Here is a 20,046-nt window from a genome sequence, read left to right as displayed (position 1 = left end):
TTTTCCACAGCTTTGTTAACCTCCCCCTAGGTCTGAAATCATTGCAGCATGTCCAGCCCTAAATTTTTAAAAAATCCTAACAAGTAATTTGGTTTTTTCTAACACATCCCTTAGAGCTTGTTGGCAGCTCTGTTTCAGAGATTGTTGATTAGGCTTGAAAGTATAAAAAGATCAAACAACTTTTTCTCCCGTAAGGGAGAGGTTTTGGTGAAGCAGATTTTAATCAGTATCTTATTATTTTCTATATGTGCACAATCGTTTTGCTCAGTATTGTGTAAAAGCCTAATGTAACACAATATGACACTTAGCTGACCTATGGAAAAAGAATAATACTCTGATTTATGACAGATTTCGAGATCGTTTCTTGTCCCTTACATTTTAAAACATGGCAAGATGTTTTCTTTCTAATCAGGGCCATTCCAACAGGACATTAATGTGTGGACTCAAGAGTCAAATTTTGTCACGAAATCCATCTGAGCAGCCTGGTCTGGCGGGAGTTGTCCCTGCCTATTAATTTCGTGGTCCTTCCAACCTTTCTCATTCTGAATTTTGGCGATTTTTGTGACTTTTGGGCAACCCCGTCACGCTCAGTCACCGTGAGGGCCTGAGGGGATGGCGGAGGGGGCGTGGCCTAACGAGGAGGCGGGACTCTGTGGGGGCGTGGCTTAACGGGAGGCGGGAAATTATGGAGGGCGGGGCGCGCATGCGCGGGGCGCGCGCGTCAACGGCGGGCCCGGTGGGCGCGCGCGCTGGGGGGGGGGGGGTTTCCCGCCGGGGGCGCGCGCGGAGGTTCCCGCCAGGTGCGCAGGTGGGCGGGGCCGCGGCTGAGGCAGGTGAGCCCCGGGGGCCGCCATGGCCGGGCCTGCCCTGCCCATCCGCCGCTCCCGCCGCCAGCTGGTGGAGGCCGTGCGGGAGCGGCCCTTCCTCATCGTCACCGGCGAGACGGGCAGCGGTAAAAGCACGCAGCTGCCCAAGTACCTCTACGAGGCAGGTAAAGGAACTTCCACATCCGCGGGCTGCGGATAAAGTCGTGTTGTAGTGCCCCTGTCCCCTCGTGGGTGACGCAGCTTCGGGCTGGGCTGTGGTGACAGATGTGGCTTGATTAAACCTTTTAAATTAAAAAAAAATAAACCGTGGCCATGTGTACGTTATGTAGATGCATGTTATAAAGCGACCTGGAGCAGCACAACTCAGTGTCACTGTTTGTCCCACAATCACCGGGGTGTTCAGCCTGGAGAAGGCTCCAGGGGTGATCTTAGAGCCCCTCCTGGGGGAGTCTGGAGTGACAGGACACAGGGAATGGCTTCCCACAGCCGGAGAGCAGGGTTAGGTGGGGTTTTGGGAAGGAATTGTTCCCTGGCAGGATGAGCAGGTTGCCCAGAGAATATCCCCCATCCCTGGAAGTGTCCAAACTTGGACAAGACTTGGAACAACCTGGGATAGTGGCAGGTGTTCCAAGAGGGAGTGGAACGAGATGATTTTTAATGTCCCCTCCAACCCCTTTTGTACCCCCGCAGGCCTGGCCGAGCACGGTGCCATCGGAGTGACCCAGCCCCGGCGTGTGGCCACCGTGTCGGTGGCACAGAGGGTGGCCGAGGAGATGGGCTCTGAGCTGGGGGCTCTCGTGGGCTACCAGGTTCGCTTCGACGACTGCACCTCCGAGGTGGGACCCTGGGGACTGTCCTGGGGGGTGACAGGGTCTGCTCTGCTGGGCTGTCTCACGGCTTTGGGACATTTCTGTCCCAGCTGTTTGTGTCCCGTGACTCTTTCTGGGAGGTTTTTTTTTTTTTTTTGGGGCACCTTGCAGGTGAAATGTCACCGAGCTGTGCTGCGTGAGCAGCTGCGGTGTCCTGGACAAATTGTGTGATCTGTACGGAAATGTTTGTTTTGAGATGAAATCCCGGGCTGGCAGCTGAATGTGTCATTGCCCTTGCAGGACACTGCCATCAGGTACATGACTGATGGGTGCCTGCTGAGGCAAATCCTCACTGACCCCCTCCTCAGCAAGTACAGCGTCATCATTTTGGATGAAGCCCACGAGAGGAGCCTCAGCACCGTGAGTGTCACCTCGTAGCTGGTTTTTGGGACACTGTTTCTCCTTTGCTCTGCTCTGTTTGTGCCTTCCTTTCACTTCAGCACGATCCCCAGGGGTTTTGGCTTTTTGACTGATTTTTCCATGGATGTGCTTTATCCTTTTGCTGTGCTAAGAGCACACAACTGCTGCTTTGTTTAGTCCACGCTGCATAAGTTGAAAATAAGATGTGGTCTCTAATTTTTGTGGTTAAAACTTTGCTGGTTGTTGAATACTCTCCCACAATTTCCAGGAGTTTGAAGCCAGAACTCGAAGTTTTCTAGAATGCTAATTTAAAAAATAAACCAGCACAAAATACACCAATAAAAGTCAAAACACCTCTCTTGCCCTAAGGCCCAATGTTTCTTAGGGTGTGTATATGACTGTGCAAAGAGATTATGGCTTTTGGGTCCATGGAAACGTTTAGACCTGAGTCCCAAAAGCTTTCAAAGGTCACCCTGACCCTTCTGTGGCCAGCAAAGGGACATCGAAGTCACTGAGACCTCAGGAGATTGTGCTGTGTGTCAGGCAGCACACACAATCTCCCAGTCCAGCTGGGAAAAGGGTAAAATGCTCTCCTGAATCCCAGTTTGCTCTCAGGCATCTGAGGGTATTGCAAATAACTGAGCTGAAGTGGTGGAAGGAGCAGATGTGTGATTCAGAGCACCACATAATAAAATTAAAATAAAATAATATAAAAACAAAGGGTGCACACTCAGGGGACTTAGGCTAGAAAATGGGATGAAAAACGGGTTTGAGGTAATTTCTCACAAATGACTGACCAAGAGAGTATAAAAATGAAAACCAAAGGAGTTGAAGTGACACTGGTGCTGTCTATAGGCTGTGAGAAGAGCTGGTAAAAAATTCATTAAACTCTAGCAGCCAAAATGTCCAGGGCAAATGTATATTTTCTTCAGAGTGCTCAGGCCTGGAATATGTGATTTTCCCCATATCAACAGGATAAAATCATCCAACTTCCAAATTTGTCAGGCTCTTCTAAGAAAACCAGGGTACTAACATCAGCTCTTTGTGTTTTTCTGCTAGGATATTTTATTTGGTTTGCTGAAGAAACTGTTCCTGCAGAAGCAGCCAGCAGGCAGGAGGACAGAAATGAGGGTGGTGGTGATGTCAGCCACCCTGGAGGTGGAAAAGCTCTCAGAGTTCTTTGGGAACTGCTCAGTGCTGAACATTCCAGGGAGAAGTTACCCTGTCAAGGAGATATTCTGCAACCTGCTGAGCCCCAGGGATGTGGGCAGCTCTGCCTATGTCACAGAGGTCTGGCCTGGTTTGGTTTTTTTCTCTGTGGTTTTGGGGTGATTTTCATCTGGGGGGGCCACGAGAATGAGCTGCTGTGTTGTGTTCTCAGCATCTCTGCAGGAAATAGGGGAGGATCCATTGGTATGATGAGTCCTTAAAAAAATTAAATGGGATTTCAAGTGATTTTTGGCTTGTTTGTTGTTTGTTCCAGGCTGTGAAGGTCGCTCTGGATGTTCACTTAAATGAACCAGAAGGTGACATCCTGGTTTTCCTCACAGGTGAGAATTTTCTTGGATATTCCAGGTGAATCATGGCATTGCCAGCAGAGCAGAAAAGCTTCCAAAGCCTGTGTGGTTTCTCCCAGAGCAGTGAGAAGGGAAAGATGCAGGTTAATGCACAAAGTCGTGTGAAATGGGAGTTTTCAGAGCATTTTTGGGATGGCCAGATTGACTCTGTGCTGTCTACATGGTTGAATTTGTTGTTAATTCAGGGAGGAGGAATTATTTCAGCTGTAAAATCCTACATCAGTGCATGGGCCAGGCCCTTAGATATCTTTTAAGGAAAATCCTCGGTGAGAGGCCCTGTGGAAAATCTGGATGTCACCTCCTAAACCCCCCCCTCATTAATCCCTTTATTTTAATGATGTCGGCAGCTCTGCATATTGACAAAACAACCTTGTTTAAACGTGTTGCCAACCAGAGTTGCAGCAAATTAAGTCACTTAAATGCTCTTCTGTGTCTTTTAGGCCAAAACGAGATAGAAAGAGCTTGTGATTTGCTTTTCAAGAAAGCAGAATCCATCGATTACCGGTACGAGGTGCAGGACCGGGCTGTGGAGGGGCTCCTCATCCTGCCTCTCTACGGCTCCATGTCCACAGGTCAGAGCACAAAATTGCATTTCAGCTCATCGATCCCTGCTGCAGGAGTTGTTAGAAACGTTGTCCTCGCCAAGTTTTCTGTTTGGGTTGGGAGAAGGGTGTTAATTAACCCCTTTGTTACAGTTCGGTGCTTTGGGGTGGGGTTCTTTTGTGGTCGTCATCAACTAAATCAAACTTCAGCCTCCTCTACTTGCACAGTCAAAATCCAAATCCACTGGATATGACTTCAAGGTCCTCAGTTAGGAAGGGGATATTGAGTATCTGAAAGTCCAGATGACCTCACATTTTATTATTTTATTTTACTTTGTTTTTTGTTTTGTTTTGTTTTTTTTTTCTCTCATTTTATTTTATGTTCTGTCGTTTTAGATCAACAGAAAAGGATATTTTTGCCAGCTCCCAGAGGCATCAGAAAATGTGTGGTCTCCACAAACATTGCTGCAACCTCTCTGACCATTGAAGGAGTCAGGTATTGATTTCTGTCCCTCATCAAAAGCTGTAACAGAGGGAATAACTCAGAAAGGTCTGGGTTTGGAAAAACACATTTATTCTGCTCCTGCTATTTCTTTTGGGTGTGTAGTAAGAAAACCCTTGATATTATTACAATCTTAGAGGTGACCAATATTTTTGAACCTAATTTGAAATCAAATCTAAATAACCAGGCTCTAGGTAGAAGAAATGTGATTTTTTTGATGAAATCCATATCAGTTACCTGCTAAGCCCTCTATTTTTTTACCTCTCTGGGTTGTTTTTTTTCAGATATGTGGTGGACAGTGGCTTTGTGAAGCAATTGAATCATAATCCCCGAGTTGGTTTGGACATCCTGGAGGTGGTTCCCATCTCAAAGTGAGTTAAAAATGTCACTTGCTGCTTCTGGGAGCTGCTCTGGCAATAATTCTCTGTGTTGGTTGCTCTTTAAAATAAAAAATAAAAAGATGAGCAGCAACCTGGAAGCCTCATAATTTAAAACCACCCAAGAAAAAAGTGATTCAGGATATACAACTGCCTAGAAGTTACAGATATTAAGGAGGAATTGGCATTGTCATCTTCCACGCACTGAAATTCTCCTTTATTTCCTGCACAGCTGGATTTTCTTCACTTCCTATGCAGGGAAAGAGAAAAATCCTTTATCCACAAAGAAATTCCTGTGCATCCTTTAGAAGAGATGAGAAGTTTAGATGTTGATATTTTTAATTTTAAATTTTTAATTAATTTTTTTTTTGGTGGTGGTTGGGGGAAACAGGAGCGAAGCCAAGCAGCGCTCCGGCCGCGCCGGGCGGACGTCGGAAGGGAAAAGCTTTGGATTGTACAGCCGGGAGTTCTGGGAGCAATGCATGCCCCAACACAGCGTCCCTGAGATCAGGAGGAGCAGCCTGACGTCAGTCATCCTCACCTTGAAATGCCTCTCTGTGCATGACGTCATCAGGTGAGCTCCCTGCGCCGGGATTATCCCAGCCCTGCCAGGGGACAGCGCACAGGACCAGGTGCCCTGGCAGGTGTGGCACTGCCAGGCTGCTCTTGCTGCTGCTCCCCACTGCAATCCCAGCTTGTTTCCCAAACTCCAGGCCAGTGTGAGGCTCTGCCAGAACTCCCATCTCTGCTAAATTAAATATATTCGTCTGCAGCGTTCCTTTTAAACGCTTCGAATACTGGTTTTTATACTTTTTAAAGAGTTAAAATCCTTAAAATATTGGGTTTTATACATTTAAATACTTGAAATCTTTAAAATACTGGGTTTTATACATTTAGATACTTGAAATCTTTAAAATACTGGCTTTTATACATTTAAATACTTGAAATCTTTAAAATACTGGCTTTTATACATTTAAATACTTAAAATCCTTAAAATACTTTTAAAAATATCTTTAAATACTTGAAATCTTTAAAATACTGGCTTTTATACATTTAAATACTTGAAATCTTTAAAATACTGGCTTTTATACATTTAAATACTTAAAATCCTTAAAATACTTTTAAAAATATCTTTAAATACTTGAAATCTTTAAAATACTGGCTTTTATACATTTAAGTACTTAAAATCCTTAAAATACTGGTTTTTCTACTTTTAAATACTTCAAATCTTCAAAATACTGATTTTGTATCTTTAAATACTTAAAATCTTTAAAATACTGGGTTTTATACCTTTAAAGAGTTAAAATCCTTAAAATACTGGTTTTTCTACCTTTAAATACTTCAAATCTTCAAATACTTGGGTTTATATCTTTAAATACTTAAAATCTTTAAAATACTGGTTTTTATACATTTTAATAGTTAAAATCCTTAAAATAGTTGTTTTTATACATTTTAATAGTTAAAATCCTTAAAATAGTTGTTTTTATATATTTGAATACTTAAAATCTTTAAAATATTGGTTTTTATACCTTTAAATAGTTAAAAATCTTTAAAATACTGATTTTTATCCCTTTAAATAATTAAAATCCTTAAAATACTGACTTTTCTACATTTAACTACTTAAAATCTTTACAATACTTGTTTTTATACCTTTAAATAATTAAAATATATGTTTTATACCCAAAAAGCTTCCCCTCTCTGGAATTGTTTAGTTCAAAGACCATACAAGTGTAGAAAATACAGTTTAGTGTGTGCCATGCTGGGATTTGTCATCAGAAATATGCTGAAGGTGATTATTGTGATTATCTAACTTTGGTCAGAAAAACCTGAATTGAGAGGTTTAAAAATTATTTTTGTGAATACAAAAACTATCAAATCTTTATTTTTTTTTTAATCACAGATTTCCCTATTTGGACCCCCCTGAAGAAAGACATATTTTGGAAGCTCTGAAGGAGCTTTACCAGTGCAATGCTATTGACAGGTAAAAACCAAAGGGGTGTCGTGATTACAAAAATTTCAAATTTAAGGCTTAAGCTGGTGTTTTGTGAGGACTAAAGGACTTTTCCTCCACCTCCCCAGCAGCAGAATGTGGTTTTTTTTTTTTTATTTAACTTCCAGGAAGTTTATTGGGGTTTAATATACAGTCTACAAAAATCAGGGCTAGAGCAGATTTTTGGGAGATACAGAGCAGGTTCTCCACCTTGTCCTGGAGTTCCTGAGTGACCTCAGCCAAGTTTCCTCAGCTCTGGAATTGCTGAGGGCAGATCCTGCTGTGGCTCAGGAGCTCAGGCTCTGGCTGGGAGCTCCATCCAAGAGTTCCAGACAGGAAGTGAGATCTTTATCCTCAGCTTCCAGGAATTCTTCTTGTAAATAAATTTTTAAAATAGCTGGCTGTGCCTGCCCTGGAGCAGACACAAGCCAAGCTGGAGAAATGAGGATTATTTTATTGCTAATGACATTTCTCCATGTGCCCAGCACCTGTGTGGGCACTCACAGTCCAGAGGGAAATGCTTCTTACCCAATTCACATTTAAACATCATTTCATGAATCTGCTATTTATATATATATATATTTTTTTTTTTTTCCTGGTCTAAGGAGAGGCCGTGTGACCAGACTGGGAGAATTCCTGGTGCAGTTTCCCCTCCCTCCCAACCTGTCCTGTGCTCTGATAAAAGCTGCTTCCCTGGACTGTGAGGATCTCCTGCTTCCCATTGCAGCCATGCTCTCCGTGGAAAACGTCTTCATCCGTCCAGGTGGGGACTCCTCTTCCCAAAAAGAACCCAAAAACCTTTCCCAGCTTTCCATGGGGAAAGCCTTTCCAGAGGCTTCAGAGCAGCAGGGATTGGGCTGTGTTTGTCCCAAGGGTGTTGAGCTGGAAGGCAGCTTGTGCCCAAGAGAGGTCATGAGGGGAAATCTCTGTGACAGAAGGGAGGAGGCAAAAATAAAGAGGGGGGAAAAAATAGCCCCACCAGAAAACCAAAATGCACCACAGGAAATATTGGTCTGAGTGCAGATAGCAGGGACTGATTGTTTTTAACAATCAGTTTAACAATTGTTTTTAAATGTGGCATCACCTCTGCATTGTCTTTTCTGTTCAGTAACTGTTTAACCAAATTGGGTTTCTGTGAAGGCTTGACTTGACACTGCCTCGTTTCCAGTGGCTTTCCAAGTGGAAAATGTCATTTTGCTGTGGTTCCAGGATGGTTTCAGTAGAGCACAGTTCCCCTAGAGCTGAGCTCAGGCTTTAGCCTAGTGTTAAACCTGAGTCTGCCCCGTGCTCCTGTCCCCAGCTGTGGCACAATGTGCAGCCTTTGTGGGGACACCTTTGTCCTGCCCAGCCCCTGCCTGGCTCTGCTCCAGTTCTCTCTGTGCTCCCTTAGCTGGGCAGCCACAGGCTCTGCTGCCAGCCCAGACAAACCTGCATTGTGCCCTGGGCTCCTTGCCAGCCCCACAACTGTCCTTTTGCTTTCCCGTCCTCTGTGCCTTTCTTTTTTGCCTGCCACCCTCCAGCAGCTCTGTGCACAAGGAAGCAGACACACATCCCCATGCTCCAGGCACTTTTTCCAGTTCCAGATGTGTGGGATGAGGCCTCTCTGCTTCATCCCTTTGGCTTTTAGTGCCCCAAACTTCTGACACCCCTACAACAGCAGCAGCTCCTTTGCAGTCCTGCCTCCCTCTCCTAAGGGGAATAGGAGGAGGAGAAAGGCTGGAGGAGAAATCCTTTGGGTGTTTAAAACCTGAAATAACACTTTGGAAATGTTGCTTTTGCCTGCTGCATTTGGTGAAGGTGAATTCCCACTAATCCACTCACAGATCCACTGGTTTTTATCTTTTTTATTTTAAGATCTCCATTACTGTGGCAGTAGGACAAAGCTGAGTTCAGTAGATAAGAGGGTGCTGTGGTGGGCTGGGTTCAACAGTCTTGGTTTTCCTCTCACTTGATCCCTGTGAGCTGTTTGTTTATTCCTTTATCTTTCCATGTCAGTCTCTGGATGGATTGTGAGTGAGAAGTGCTTTCTGTGAGACTGGAATTCTTCATCCCTGCTGCTGACTGATGAGATTAATCATAGATTTAACAGCATCTACGTGCTCTTGTTCAGCAATAGTGGAAGGAGGAAGAACTGTAAATGCAGCTGTAGAAGGAGAGACAAATATAAAAAATAACAGGAATAGGGAGCCAAGGCTGCCAGACACACACAAACAGAAAATTAAGTAGTGCTAAATAAAAATGACTCTAAGTGAGATATAACTTATTCCTCAGGTGATCCTCAGAAGCAAAAGGAGGCTGAGCTTCAACACCAGGAACTTGCCTCACAAGTGGGAGGCTGCAATGACTTTGCAACCCTCTTAAATATTTTCGAACAGTGCAAAGCAAGGTATGAAATTCTGATTTTGCATTGCTCATAACTCCCAATTTTTAGATGTGCTGCAGGTACACATCTGCGTGCTCATTGCTAATTTCAGATTTATTCCTTTTTGTGAGCTGTAATTTCCATCCAGACACTTTTTATTTAACCCAACAAATACCTGCCTGTGTAGGTTGTTGCCTTTGTATGACCATAAAATGTTATGACCATAACAATAAAATAGAGGCAAGTTTCTTTGCAAGCAGCTTACAAAGGGCTTCTTTATAATTCAAATATTCCTGTTCTCAGCAAGTCTCCTTCAGCCTGGTGCCAGGAATACTGGATCCATTGGAGAGCTGTGAAATCTGCTTTTAGTGTGGAGAGACAGCTGCGGGAAATAATCACTAAACTGAAACAGGTAAAAAAACCCCAGAATTTCTGGATATGTTTGAGCTGTATAAACTTATATTTAAGAGATGTAGTGGATGCTGAGCCTTTGCCAGGTGGCTGCTGCCTTTTTCCAGTAGAAACCAAACCACTTCAATGTTTTTGTGGAGCACCTTTGCTTGTGTAACTCAGGTGCAGTGGTGGGAATGGGCAGCAAGGAGAGTTTTTCTCCTTTCCTCAAGGTTTCTGTACAGAGAGAAACCCAGAATTTAAAATCCATGGGATGGAGGGGGTTTAATTGCTTTTTCTTGAATAAAGATCCTGATTCATGTTGCTTTTTCTTTTCCCAGCTGCCAGACTTCCCTAAAGAAACATTTGAAGGCTCCAGAACTGAAATCCTGAGAAGATGCCTGTGTGCAGGATACTTCGTCAACGTTGCTAGGAGGTAAAGAATGAAGTTTGGAGACCTGAATGGAAAAGAAATTATGCAAATTACTTAAAAGTCTGTTTGTATGTTGGTAAAAGTAGCAAAGGAGTAACTGCAGGTGAAGGAGATGTTTCTGCAAGGGGCTGGAACCTCTGCTTTTGACTGACTTCACTATTCCAAGGGTGTCAGCAGCTTCCCAGAAATGTCGTTTTACTGTCTGTGGAATGAACTCAGCAGCTGATGAGTGGTTCCAGATACTCAGCTAAAGGGCTTGGAAATCTCCAATTATCACAGCTTTGAAAGGATTCACTCCTAAACTGTGTTCTTACTGTGGTGTTACACCTGCAGTGCTGCTGTGGTAAATTAGATATATTGTTTAAAGGGTTTTTTACAGCTTAACTCTGGAAGCACCTTGCTCTAGGTAGATATTTGAGAGCTTTTTTCCATGCTGCTGCTGATTTGTTTAGTTCAGTGTTGCTGTCTGTGTTGCTGTCTAATCACAGCAAAGTGTGTTTTGGTTTGTTGTTGTTAGGGATTTTTTAAATTTCTTTTTTGAGATTTTTTTTTTAATTTTTTTTCAGATCTGCAGCCAGGACATTCTGCACCATGGATGGACATGGCAGCATAGTCTACATCCACCCTTCATCCACAGTGAGTCCCCAAAGCCTGCTGATAAAGCAGAAAAACATCCTAAAATTGATAAGGGGCAGGTCCCTAAACTCTCCCTGGTGTTTGCTTTGTGCTTTGGTGCGTGTTCATTTTGAGGGTGGGGAAGAGCCTCAGTTCTTCAGCCTTGGGAAAAGTTTAGTTTGTGATGTGATGTGGCCCAGGCTGGACTTCCTTTCTGGCTCTTTTGGTCTCATGGGCAATTTCAAATCTGAAAATTCAGGATAACACCCCCTCACCTGTGCTCTGCTGCATGTTCATTTTGAGAGTGGGGAAGAGCCTCACTTCTTCAGCCTTGGGAAAAGTTTGCTTTATGATGTGATGTGACCCAGGCTGGACTTTTCTCTCTGGCTCTTTGGGCAATTTAAAATCCGACAATTCACGATAACACCCCCCCGACACCTGACCCCTTGACATTCTGCTGGAGGTGGGGCTCTGACAACCAACCCAGCTGTGAGCCAACCTTTGAATTCTCCAGCTCTACAACCAGGAGACCCTGCTGGAGTGGATCATCTTCCACGACGTGGCCGTGACCTCCAGGATCTACGTGCGCACCGTGTGCCCCGTGCGCTACGAGTGGCTCCAGGACCTGCTGCCCAGGCTGCACCAGCTGGATGCCTACGAGCTGAGCAGTGTGGCCAGGGAAGAGGTGACTGAGGAGGAGATAACCAAGTGGAAGAAGAGGGAGGAGCTGAAAAGGCAGTGTGGTAAGCACTCTGTGTGTGCGTGTGTGTGGTTTTCGTCATTGTTTTGGACCCCTGTGTGTTCATTGTGTCGCGTTCCGGGTTGGAAAGTGTTAATTTTTTTGGTGTGTATGTGTAGTTCTGGTTGTTTTATTCTCCTCACAGCTCTGCAATCCTTGTTTTCTGTCTCAGCAGTGTGAATTGTGGTGTTTGCTTGCTGCTTCTTGCCACCTCTCCACTTTTGGTTTCTTAAGGCAGAGCTTGAACAGAGTTGAATAAAAGCATTTTGAGGCTGTTATTTAAATTTGTGAAGGGTATTTAGCCATTGATGCCCGAAGAATCCTGCCCTGGGAGAAGTCCTAAGAGCTTCTGATTGTCCTAAGAGCTGTGGGGCAGAGGGAAGGAAAAAAAAATCCAGAAACCTCACCCAGCAATAGACACAGAAGAAAAAATAGTCACATTTTGGTGAATGTCTCATTCTGACAATGAATTTAATGCCATATGTTTAAATAGTCAGTTTTAATTAGAGCTGGTGCCTGCTAACTGATCTGGCTGCCTGGCATTCTTGGGATTCTCCTGTCAGCAGGTTCCTAAAGCAGCCAAGTATTCAAAGGGCCTCTTTACTCCTGAGCTGACCCTTCCAAAACATCGATTTATTGTACTGTAAATACAGATTCTCTTCCATTTCCTTAACAAAGGGAAAAATGCAGACTTGTGCTCAGACCAGCATCTCTTTCTGCCCTGCATTATTGTATAAACTCACCATTTTAAACATGAATTTCATTTGGTTTTAAATAATGCAGAAGAGACTGATCAATTTATCTGAAGGAAATGTTCTCTGTGTCCCCCTTCATATTATGACTTCATCAGGCAATTGGCAATCAATTGGAGTTCAATATTGACCTTAGAGATGTATTTCTAGGACCTTCAGGAAAATAGCTGACAAGACATAATAATTACAAATATTTTAACAATGGATGTTGATGAAAGCTCCTTCTTATCACAGAGCCTGGTGCCCAGCCCACAGGACCAGGCTGCAGTAGCTGCTTCACTCACACAGATTTTAGGCTCTCAGAGCCCTTGATTTTTTATTTTTTTTTCTGTTATTTTAGACTGAAAATATTTTCTGCTTCTCTTCTCTTCTGTGAGAAGCAGTCCCAAGGTCTCAGTGCTGTGGGGAAATGTGCATTTCTAATGGTGGCTGATCTGCAATATTGACTTTTCCCACTCCCTTATCTGCATGTTTTCCTCTCCCTTCCTCCTTCTCCGGAAATTTTTTAAAGATAGTTTATCCTAATGTTTTTTCCTGTCCTGTCCTGCCTAAACCTGAGTTTGGGATGTGCAATTCAGAGGAGAAATGAGTGTGTAGAACTCTGCTATAATAAAAAGCAAGATTTAGGAATGAGATGAGCCCAGCTGCAAATATTGACATGAGAACGAAGGCATGAATTTATTTGGAATTTTTTTTTCCCTCCCTGCTGTGGTGCAGTCTGTCCTCTCTGGAAGTCATTCAAATGGCTGCCTGGGACTTGGAGGGGGAAAAAAAAAAAAAAAGATTTTGTTGGGGTTTTTTTTGGTATTTAACAAATAGGAGGACTTGTAATGCTGGGGGCAGGGAGGGTTTTGACACAGAGAGTTTATTCTTTTCTCTCCTTTCCCCCCAGAAGGAGTCACAGACAGCTCTGCAAGGAAGATGGAGAGGAGGAATGATGAGCAATCCATCCAGGATGCCCGAGCTCGGTACCTGGAGAGGAAGCAGCAAAGAGCTCAGGGTTTGAGTGGCCCAGAGAAGGAGATGGGGTAACTCTGGTGGCAGCTCTGCTCCCACTCTGTGCAGCTCTGGGGGTGTTTGCAAAATGCCAAAGCACCGACAGGAGTGCAGGGAAGCTTCTGCTTTGTGGTCAGTCCAAGAGAGAACAGTCAGAGAGAACAAACACAACCTTCCCTCTGCTGCATCCAGCAGGGAAAACTTCCCAAGCTGAGCTTGTGTTGCTGCAGTGGCAACAATTCAGTGGCCTCAGCTGGGGCTGAAGCCCTGATACCAAGTGTGGTGCCAATTCTCTGGCATTTATTTGACTTAAAGAGGTCTCAGTGCCATTAGAAATGAAAATTTTCTCAAAGGTCGGTTGGGGTTTATTTTTGTAAGGAGTGGAACTATAATTTTTTTACCCATTTTATTCTGTCTGATGGTGGTCATACAGTCTTCATGCTCAGGAAAATGTGCAGGTAGGGCTCTTTTAATGGTGGAAGCAGCAGGATTAAATCCAAAGGGACATTTCCCACCTCCATTCCATGTTGTTCTGCCCCATGCTGTGCTGTACCAGGTACACACAAGGAAATAAAAAGTGGTTTTCCTTGAGCATCTAAAAGAGCAAGGAGCTGTGGTGCTTTGTCATCATAAAGTTTGTTTCCTTCTCAATAAAGAAATCCTGTTTCATCACCATAATAATCCTAAAATGCTCCAGGGCTCGAGTGAGGAGTTTATGTAAGAACTTCCAAATAATTGGAAGAACTTGCTGTGATTTTTTTCCTGCCTCAGCTGCGTGCTCACCCTGGGCACTGGTTCAAGTGGTGTTGTAGCCTGAATAAAACATTCACCATTCCACCTCTGCCTCACCTCAAGCATTCCAGCACTGCCCAGGATCCCAAAGCCTCCAAAAGCTTAGGATTTTTTTGAATACCAAAATATTATTGCTCACAAAGAAAGTGCTGGGTCTGGTAATTGTTCTTCTTCCTGTGATTGGTGGGAAAGGGTTTTGTTCTTTCAGGCTCTGCTTTGGAGCAGCAGCACTTGGGCTTGACTCATCCTCTGCTCTCAATTTTGCTGTTTAATTTGATTTATATTTGCAGTGTCACGGCCCCTCATGAGTCAAATGCCATCTGTACCACCCAGTGGGCCTGAAATGAGTACACAGAATGCCCACTGTTCCTTGGGGTTATAAATCACTGGGCAGATCCTGATGCTGATTTTTTAATTATTTTTTTCACTTTCTTCAGAGCAAGAAGTGAGAGATACTTCCCCCCCCCTCCCCTCCAACTGTGTTCCAGGGCTTCTCAGAGGTTTGGAGATGGGGAATTTAAAGTAAAAATTATTTAATAAAAAATATTTCAGCCATCCCAAGGATGACAGCACACACAGCTCTGGGCAAAACACTGGGACTGCTGCATTCATCCCAGAAAAAGAGTTAAGTTTTTACCTGTTTTACGTGCTGGAGTTAAAAGTGTAAGTTAATAAAACACAGAGGGAAACGTGGAGCTTCGTTAGTTTGCTGTACTCATTAACAGGGAGCCTGGGAAGAGTCGTGGGAGCATCCCCAGGGGTGAGGGACAGTGACAGTGGGGACAGGGACACCGAGGGGAGGAATCCATCAGATCCCGCTGACAGGGACACCAGGGATCGGGGAAACATCAGATCCCGGTGACAGGGACACCAAGGATCGGGGAAACATCAGATCCCGCTGACAGGGACACCCTGGGAGAGGGGGTGGGATCCACCCTATCCCGGTGACAGGGACATCCCTGTCCCCTCAGTGTCCCCAAGGGGGGCAGACCCGGTGACAGGGACACCCCGGGGGGGGGTGGCCCGGGGGCTCCCGGGGTGTCCCCCCGGTGTCCCCCCGGTGTCCCCCCGGTGTCACCTTGCCCGGCCGCGCTGCCCTGCCCCACGTGACCGCGCGCGCGCGGGGCGGAAGTGACGCCGCGGCCCTCGGTCGCATGATGTGGCAAAAAAAAAAAAGGCCGGGGAGGAGAGGGGAGGGAGTGATGCGTCCCCAAATAGTCCCTTCCGGCGGCGCATCACACCCGCCGCTCCCATTGGCGCCGCTCGCCGGGATCCCTCCGCGCGGTCGGACGGCGGCGGCAGGTGCGGGTATCCTTCCGCGGCGGTATCCTTCCGCCGGCGGGGGCAGCTTCCGCACGGCCCCGCTCCGCCATCGCGGCCCCGCTCCGCCCGCACCGCTGAGCCCGGCCCGGTCCGGAGCGCCCCGCCGCCGCCATGGCCCAGATCCTGCCCATCCGCTTCCAGGAGCATCTCCAGGTGGGCGCGGGGGCGGGCGGGTCGCTGCCTCGCTCCGCCGGGGGAGCCGCCCGGGACGGTGCCGGGGGAGCCGCGCCGGGCCTGCCCGCGGTGCCTCCGTGAGGGCCGGGCGCGCTCGGCGCGGTGTTGGCCCTGCCGGTGTCCGGCTCGGGGAGCGCTTCTCGAAGGGCACGTCCCGGGAGGGGCCGGGCCGGGCATGCCGCCCTTGCCGGTGCCCTGGTGGGGTGGGCGAGACTGGCGCGGTGCCCGTGCGGGCCGGGCCGGGCCGGGCCGGGCTGGCGGAGCTCGGGTGGCTCCTCCGCGCTTACCGGGGCAGCGCCAGCGGGAAATCCCGGCCCAGCGCGGGGTCTGCAAGGCTCGGGGGATGAGCTGGGCAGGTGTCCGTGCGCTGTTTAATTGTATTTATTTGAATGGTGTTAAAGCCTGTGTAGTTCTAAGGAGAGGGTAAAACATTTTGCCGGTGTTCCCGCTGGTAATGTCGTGTTCTGGAAGGAAAAGCACGTATTGCAGTGAAATGTGGGAGCTGCTGCGGCTCCCTGCAGTGCAGCTGTGGCAGTGCAGGTGCCCAGGTGCCAGCTCTGGTGTCCGCTGGCCTCTCCCCAGCCGCAGCTCTGGCTCTCATTGCAGCAGAACCACATGGTAATAGTTTCATTTCCGAGTGATGGCCTTTAATTTCTCTGAGGTGACTTCCTGGAGGCGCTGGTAGCACATCCCAAGCGGGCTGTGGTGCGGGAATGCGGGGTTGCCTTCCCGGAGCAGTGCGTGCCTCCCTGGCCGTGGGTGAAGCTGGAGCGCAGGGAGGGGTCTGGAAGTGATGATCCAGTTGTGCAATGGGCACTTCCTATCTGACAGGTCTGAAGGGCGAAGTGCTACGAGCCACGGTGTTGCTAAGCACGGTTTCAGTGCTGAGGAGCAGTTTTTGAGGAGAATTCGTGTAATAAAAGCTACATCGGCACACCTGGCTGAGGTCTTTTGGCAGCCTGCTGCCCTGTGGTGCCAGTGGCTGGGTTTAGTTTGTGTCCAGCTAACTGGGGCTGTGGTAGGCACTCACATGGTGATGGATTTGCATGATTTACAGTGACTTTTTTCCCTAACTCAAATGAAAAGCAGTTCATTTCTAGGCACCTTGTTATAGGAACCATTGCAGAATACTTATTTGAAGGTTAGAGGTGTTCTTAGCGTCTGAATAAATGCTGCTTTGCTGGTTGGTGTGGTTTGTAGCTGAGCACTGAATGATTCTACTCCAATATCAGTTCAAAGGCAGGCCAGAATTCATAGTTTAGGCGTCCCTGTCGTGAGCAGCACTGACAGGAGAATCTCAGGAGCTGGCCAAAGCTTCACCTCCAAGCCAGCTCCTTGTCCTGGTGGTGGCAAAGCAGGTCCTGAGGAGGTTCTGTGCACTCAGGTGAAACTCCTCTGTCTGGGCAGCCCAACTCTCAATCAAGTATTGTGGCAATGCACCTCTGATGCATTATTTAAGCCCCAAACCTTGCATGTGACCCACTGCCAGGTCTCTAATGACATGAGTACTGTTACATAATGAAACTCATCTGCTTCATGCCAGAAGTGCTGGGAGCTCTCAGGCCAGTATGACAGCAGAACAGGACTGTTCTGCCTCCAGACTGATTTATCTGTTTATTTGGGGTTGAATTTGCATTTTTTCTGGCTGTATTCAGTGTGGAGCACTGGCTGAACCAGTATCTTTTACAGCTGCACACAGGGGCTGATCCTTTCTGGGATGGGTGTGCACCCCTCTGGCTGCCCGTGGTTCTTGCCCTTAATGCTGCAGTTGGCTGCAGCTACTGAACTTCCTCCTTTCACTTCATTGAAAGAATTTCAGAGGAATTTGGATTCCAGGAGTTAATTGCTTTTCTGCTGAAGTTTCCTGATGTAAATTTTGAGAGTAGAAACGCTGATTTTGCAATGTTTCTGCTATCCAGGCTGCCCCTAGGAAATCCTCCTGGACTCATTAATACGATTTCTTGAACTGTACCTGACCCACATTGTCTAGGAAACTTGTTGTACAGGTGTTGTGCAACACTTGCAGGTTTGTAGTGATGCTTAATGAAAGATGAGGTATCCAACTGGAGCCTTAGCCATAAAGAGCAGGTGATGGATTTGAATGAGAAAGTTCTTGCAGGCTCTTACTGTATCAATCAATAGACTCAGTGTGATCCTAGTTCTTCACAGATTCATTATTGGAGGTTAAAAAATGGTCAAGTACAAAGCTTGTCCTGATGTTCAGCTTCCAGCCAATCCATGACCTGTTGCTGTTGGCAGCTTGGCTGTGTGATTTGGGAATGAAAAGGTAAAAGCTCCAGAAACCTTGCTCCTGAATGCCTCATCTTTTGGGGACACAGTGCTTTGTACCCCACATTGGAGCTAAAGGTGTACTTTGGACAAACAATTAACTTGCTAGGGAGGAGGTATCTCTCTGGGGAGTGTAAAACCAAAAAGTGTTGTGAGGTTTCAGGGTTTGTTTGTCAGAGTCCCATCACATGCTCTGCAATCTCAGCAGCCCCAGGTGTGCTGGCTGTTATCTGTGTGGTGTCTGCTTTACATCCCTGCCTTGCCACCAAAGAACATCAACAACAGGCTGTGCAGAAACTTTCCATGGGAATTTTCAAGGAGGAACCCGATGCCTCTGCTATCAAAGCTCATGTTATAAAACTTTATGTAGCTGCTTCATTATTGTTTTTTTCTCAAAGTGGCTATGAGGAAACGATCCACTGTGTATGTAGTGGGAGATCAGAGTTCAGTGTGTGGGATGATTGCAAGTCTGGTTGCTCCTATCCAGGCTTCAAGGATTCCTAAAATGTGCCTGTGTGTGTTTGAGGGTGAAAGTAAAACAGCTGCTTACTGTGATGGGTCAGTGGAGCTTTTCTAAAGTGACAAGTTCTTGATGAGTGAGAAGGAACCAGACTAATTAGCAGGTGATGAGCTGTGATTGCCAGTTAATTTAACCACACTGTCCTGAAATAAACATTGAACTTGGACAAGGCCCACTGCTGTACTGAGTTAAGGCGTTAATAAATACTCTTCTGAATCTAAATATTTTTATAAGACAATGTAGAGAAAACTGCCAGCTCAGGCTGTGCACTTGATAGCAAGACAGAACTGCTTTTTTTAACACTAGAGAAGGGGGTTTGTGTCTATTGTTCATTGATGGAGCAAACCTGAATGGCAGCTGTGCTGTTCTGGTGTGGTGGTGCTTGGATGGCTCTTGGAATCACAGCTGTGCCAGAGAATCAAACAGGACAGCCAAGGCATCATAGAATAAAACATAGCAATTCAATAATTTGCTCTAAAAATGAAAAGCAGCGAACTTCTTCCATTTATTGTGCTGACAGTGAATTTAATACAGCCTAAACCACTAAATCTCTGCTGTAACAGCATTAGTTTGAAGCAGTTACATCCTTTGTTGATAATACAAGTCAGGAATTAGAGAATTAATGCTGTTTTGGTGGGATTCTTGCTCTCTGCTTCTGAGTGGAGCTGAATTCCTAAAGCCAGTGATTTTAGAGTATCCCTACAGAGGGAAAATATGTAACAGAGACTTGAAATGTCTTGTGGAGAGAGAGATTGTGTGTGTGTCAACTAATTGGATAGGAGCAATTAGTTAAGCAGTTTATGAGCTGTTCTGGGCATGTCCCTTGCAGCAGGCACTGAGGTGCAGAAGCCCTGCCTGTTTTGGTGGCCCTGCTGATTTTAATGCTTCCTGCTGGGATTGGAGCCTCAGCCAAAGATGAGGAATGGGATTTGGTGGTTCTGAATTTCAGCAGGTGATTCTGCAGCTTCAGCAGGCACAGCCTCAGTGGTGGAACTGAAGCAGTCCCACAGCACGTCTGGGGCTGCTGAGAGTGGGTGGTGCCCCTGCCTGCTGAGGGTGAGGCAGAAAATAGGAAGGATATAGAACAGGAGAGCTCTTGAATGTTAAAGAGGTCCCTTATCTGTTAAAACCACGACTTCCTAGCCTGCCACGAGCTGTAACTCTTACCTTGCACTGGTGAATATGAAATACTTTGCCATGGACTGGCTGTGGGACTCTCAGAACTGCAGGCAATCACTAAGAGAGCATCACAAACACGAATGGGTTTGTGTGACTTAGGTTTGCCTTTCAGAATTTTCATGTATGGAATTAAAAGAGCAGTTGAAGTGTAGCCTGGTGTCTGCCTTGGTCAATCAAAGCTAGGAAAGCATGGCCTGGGATAGAGCTAATATGACTCATTGCACACTGAAGTGCTTCTCCAAAAAAAAAGGAGACTTTTCCAGTTTAGTGGCGTTTTCCAGCTCTGTGATTTCTAGCAGCATGTAGATCAGGAGTCTCTGGGCAGGGGCTGAGCAGCTGCTTGTGGCCACAAGAGCAGTGGTTATATCCTGTTGAGTGTGAGAGTCGAGGTGAAATGTGTGCTCAGCACTTCCGTGCCCTTCCTCGTAGGCAAGGAGA

The 20,046-nt window shown here is 46.2% G+C and overlaps 2 protein-coding genes across 4 annotated transcripts in view; both read left to right on the top strand.

The window, feature by feature from the left end:
* Positions 1 to 817: 817 nt before the first annotated feature.
* Positions 818 to 14,009, top strand: DHX40 (DEAH-box helicase 40). 2 transcript variants are annotated; one of them, XM_088177206.1, is made up of 17 exons: positions 818 to 991; positions 1,518 to 1,663; positions 1,937 to 2,056; positions 3,116 to 3,346; positions 3,540 to 3,606; positions 4,074 to 4,205; positions 4,572 to 4,671; positions 4,962 to 5,048; positions 5,446 to 5,628; positions 6,955 to 7,035; positions 7,650 to 7,807; positions 9,316 to 9,430; positions 9,710 to 9,818; positions 10,138 to 10,232; positions 10,796 to 10,865; positions 11,359 to 11,587; positions 13,231 to 13,517. In XM_088177206.1, exons 1-17 carry the CDS (start codon positions 853 to 855, stop codon positions 13,365 to 13,367), a joined length of 2,199 nt encoding a protein of 732 aa, XP_088033332.1. In that variant the 5' UTR covers positions 818 to 852; the 3' UTR covers positions 13,368 to 13,517. The 2 variants fall into 2 exon arrangements, with proteins under 2 accessions (XP_088033332.1, XP_014732144.1); XM_014876658.2 differs by having other exon boundaries at positions 831 to 991; positions 13,228 to 14,009.
* A 1,438-nt stretch (positions 14,010 to 15,447) lies between these two features.
* Positions 15,448 to 20,046, top strand: part of CLTC (clathrin heavy chain) — a 29,707-nt gene continuing 25,108 nt past the window's right edge. For both annotated transcript variants that reach the window (XM_014876452.2, XM_088177205.1), the window contains exon 1: positions 15,448 to 15,599. In XM_014876452.2, coding sequence (XP_014731938.1) covers positions 15,558 to 15,599 — 42 coding nt within the window. In that variant the 5' untranslated portion in view covers positions 15,448 to 15,557. The remainder of the gene's footprint in view (positions 15,600 to 20,046) is intronic.

This window comes from Sturnus vulgaris, chromosome 21 (assembly GCF_052056855.1).
Source record: "Sturnus vulgaris isolate bStuVul1 chromosome 21, bStuVul1.hap1, whole genome shotgun sequence".
Lineage (NCBI taxonomy): Eukaryota > Metazoa > Chordata > Aves > Passeriformes > Sturnidae > Sturnus > Sturnus vulgaris.
The sequence above is the reverse complement of the archived record's forward strand: the minus strand, read 5'-3'. Positions and strand labels throughout refer to the sequence as shown.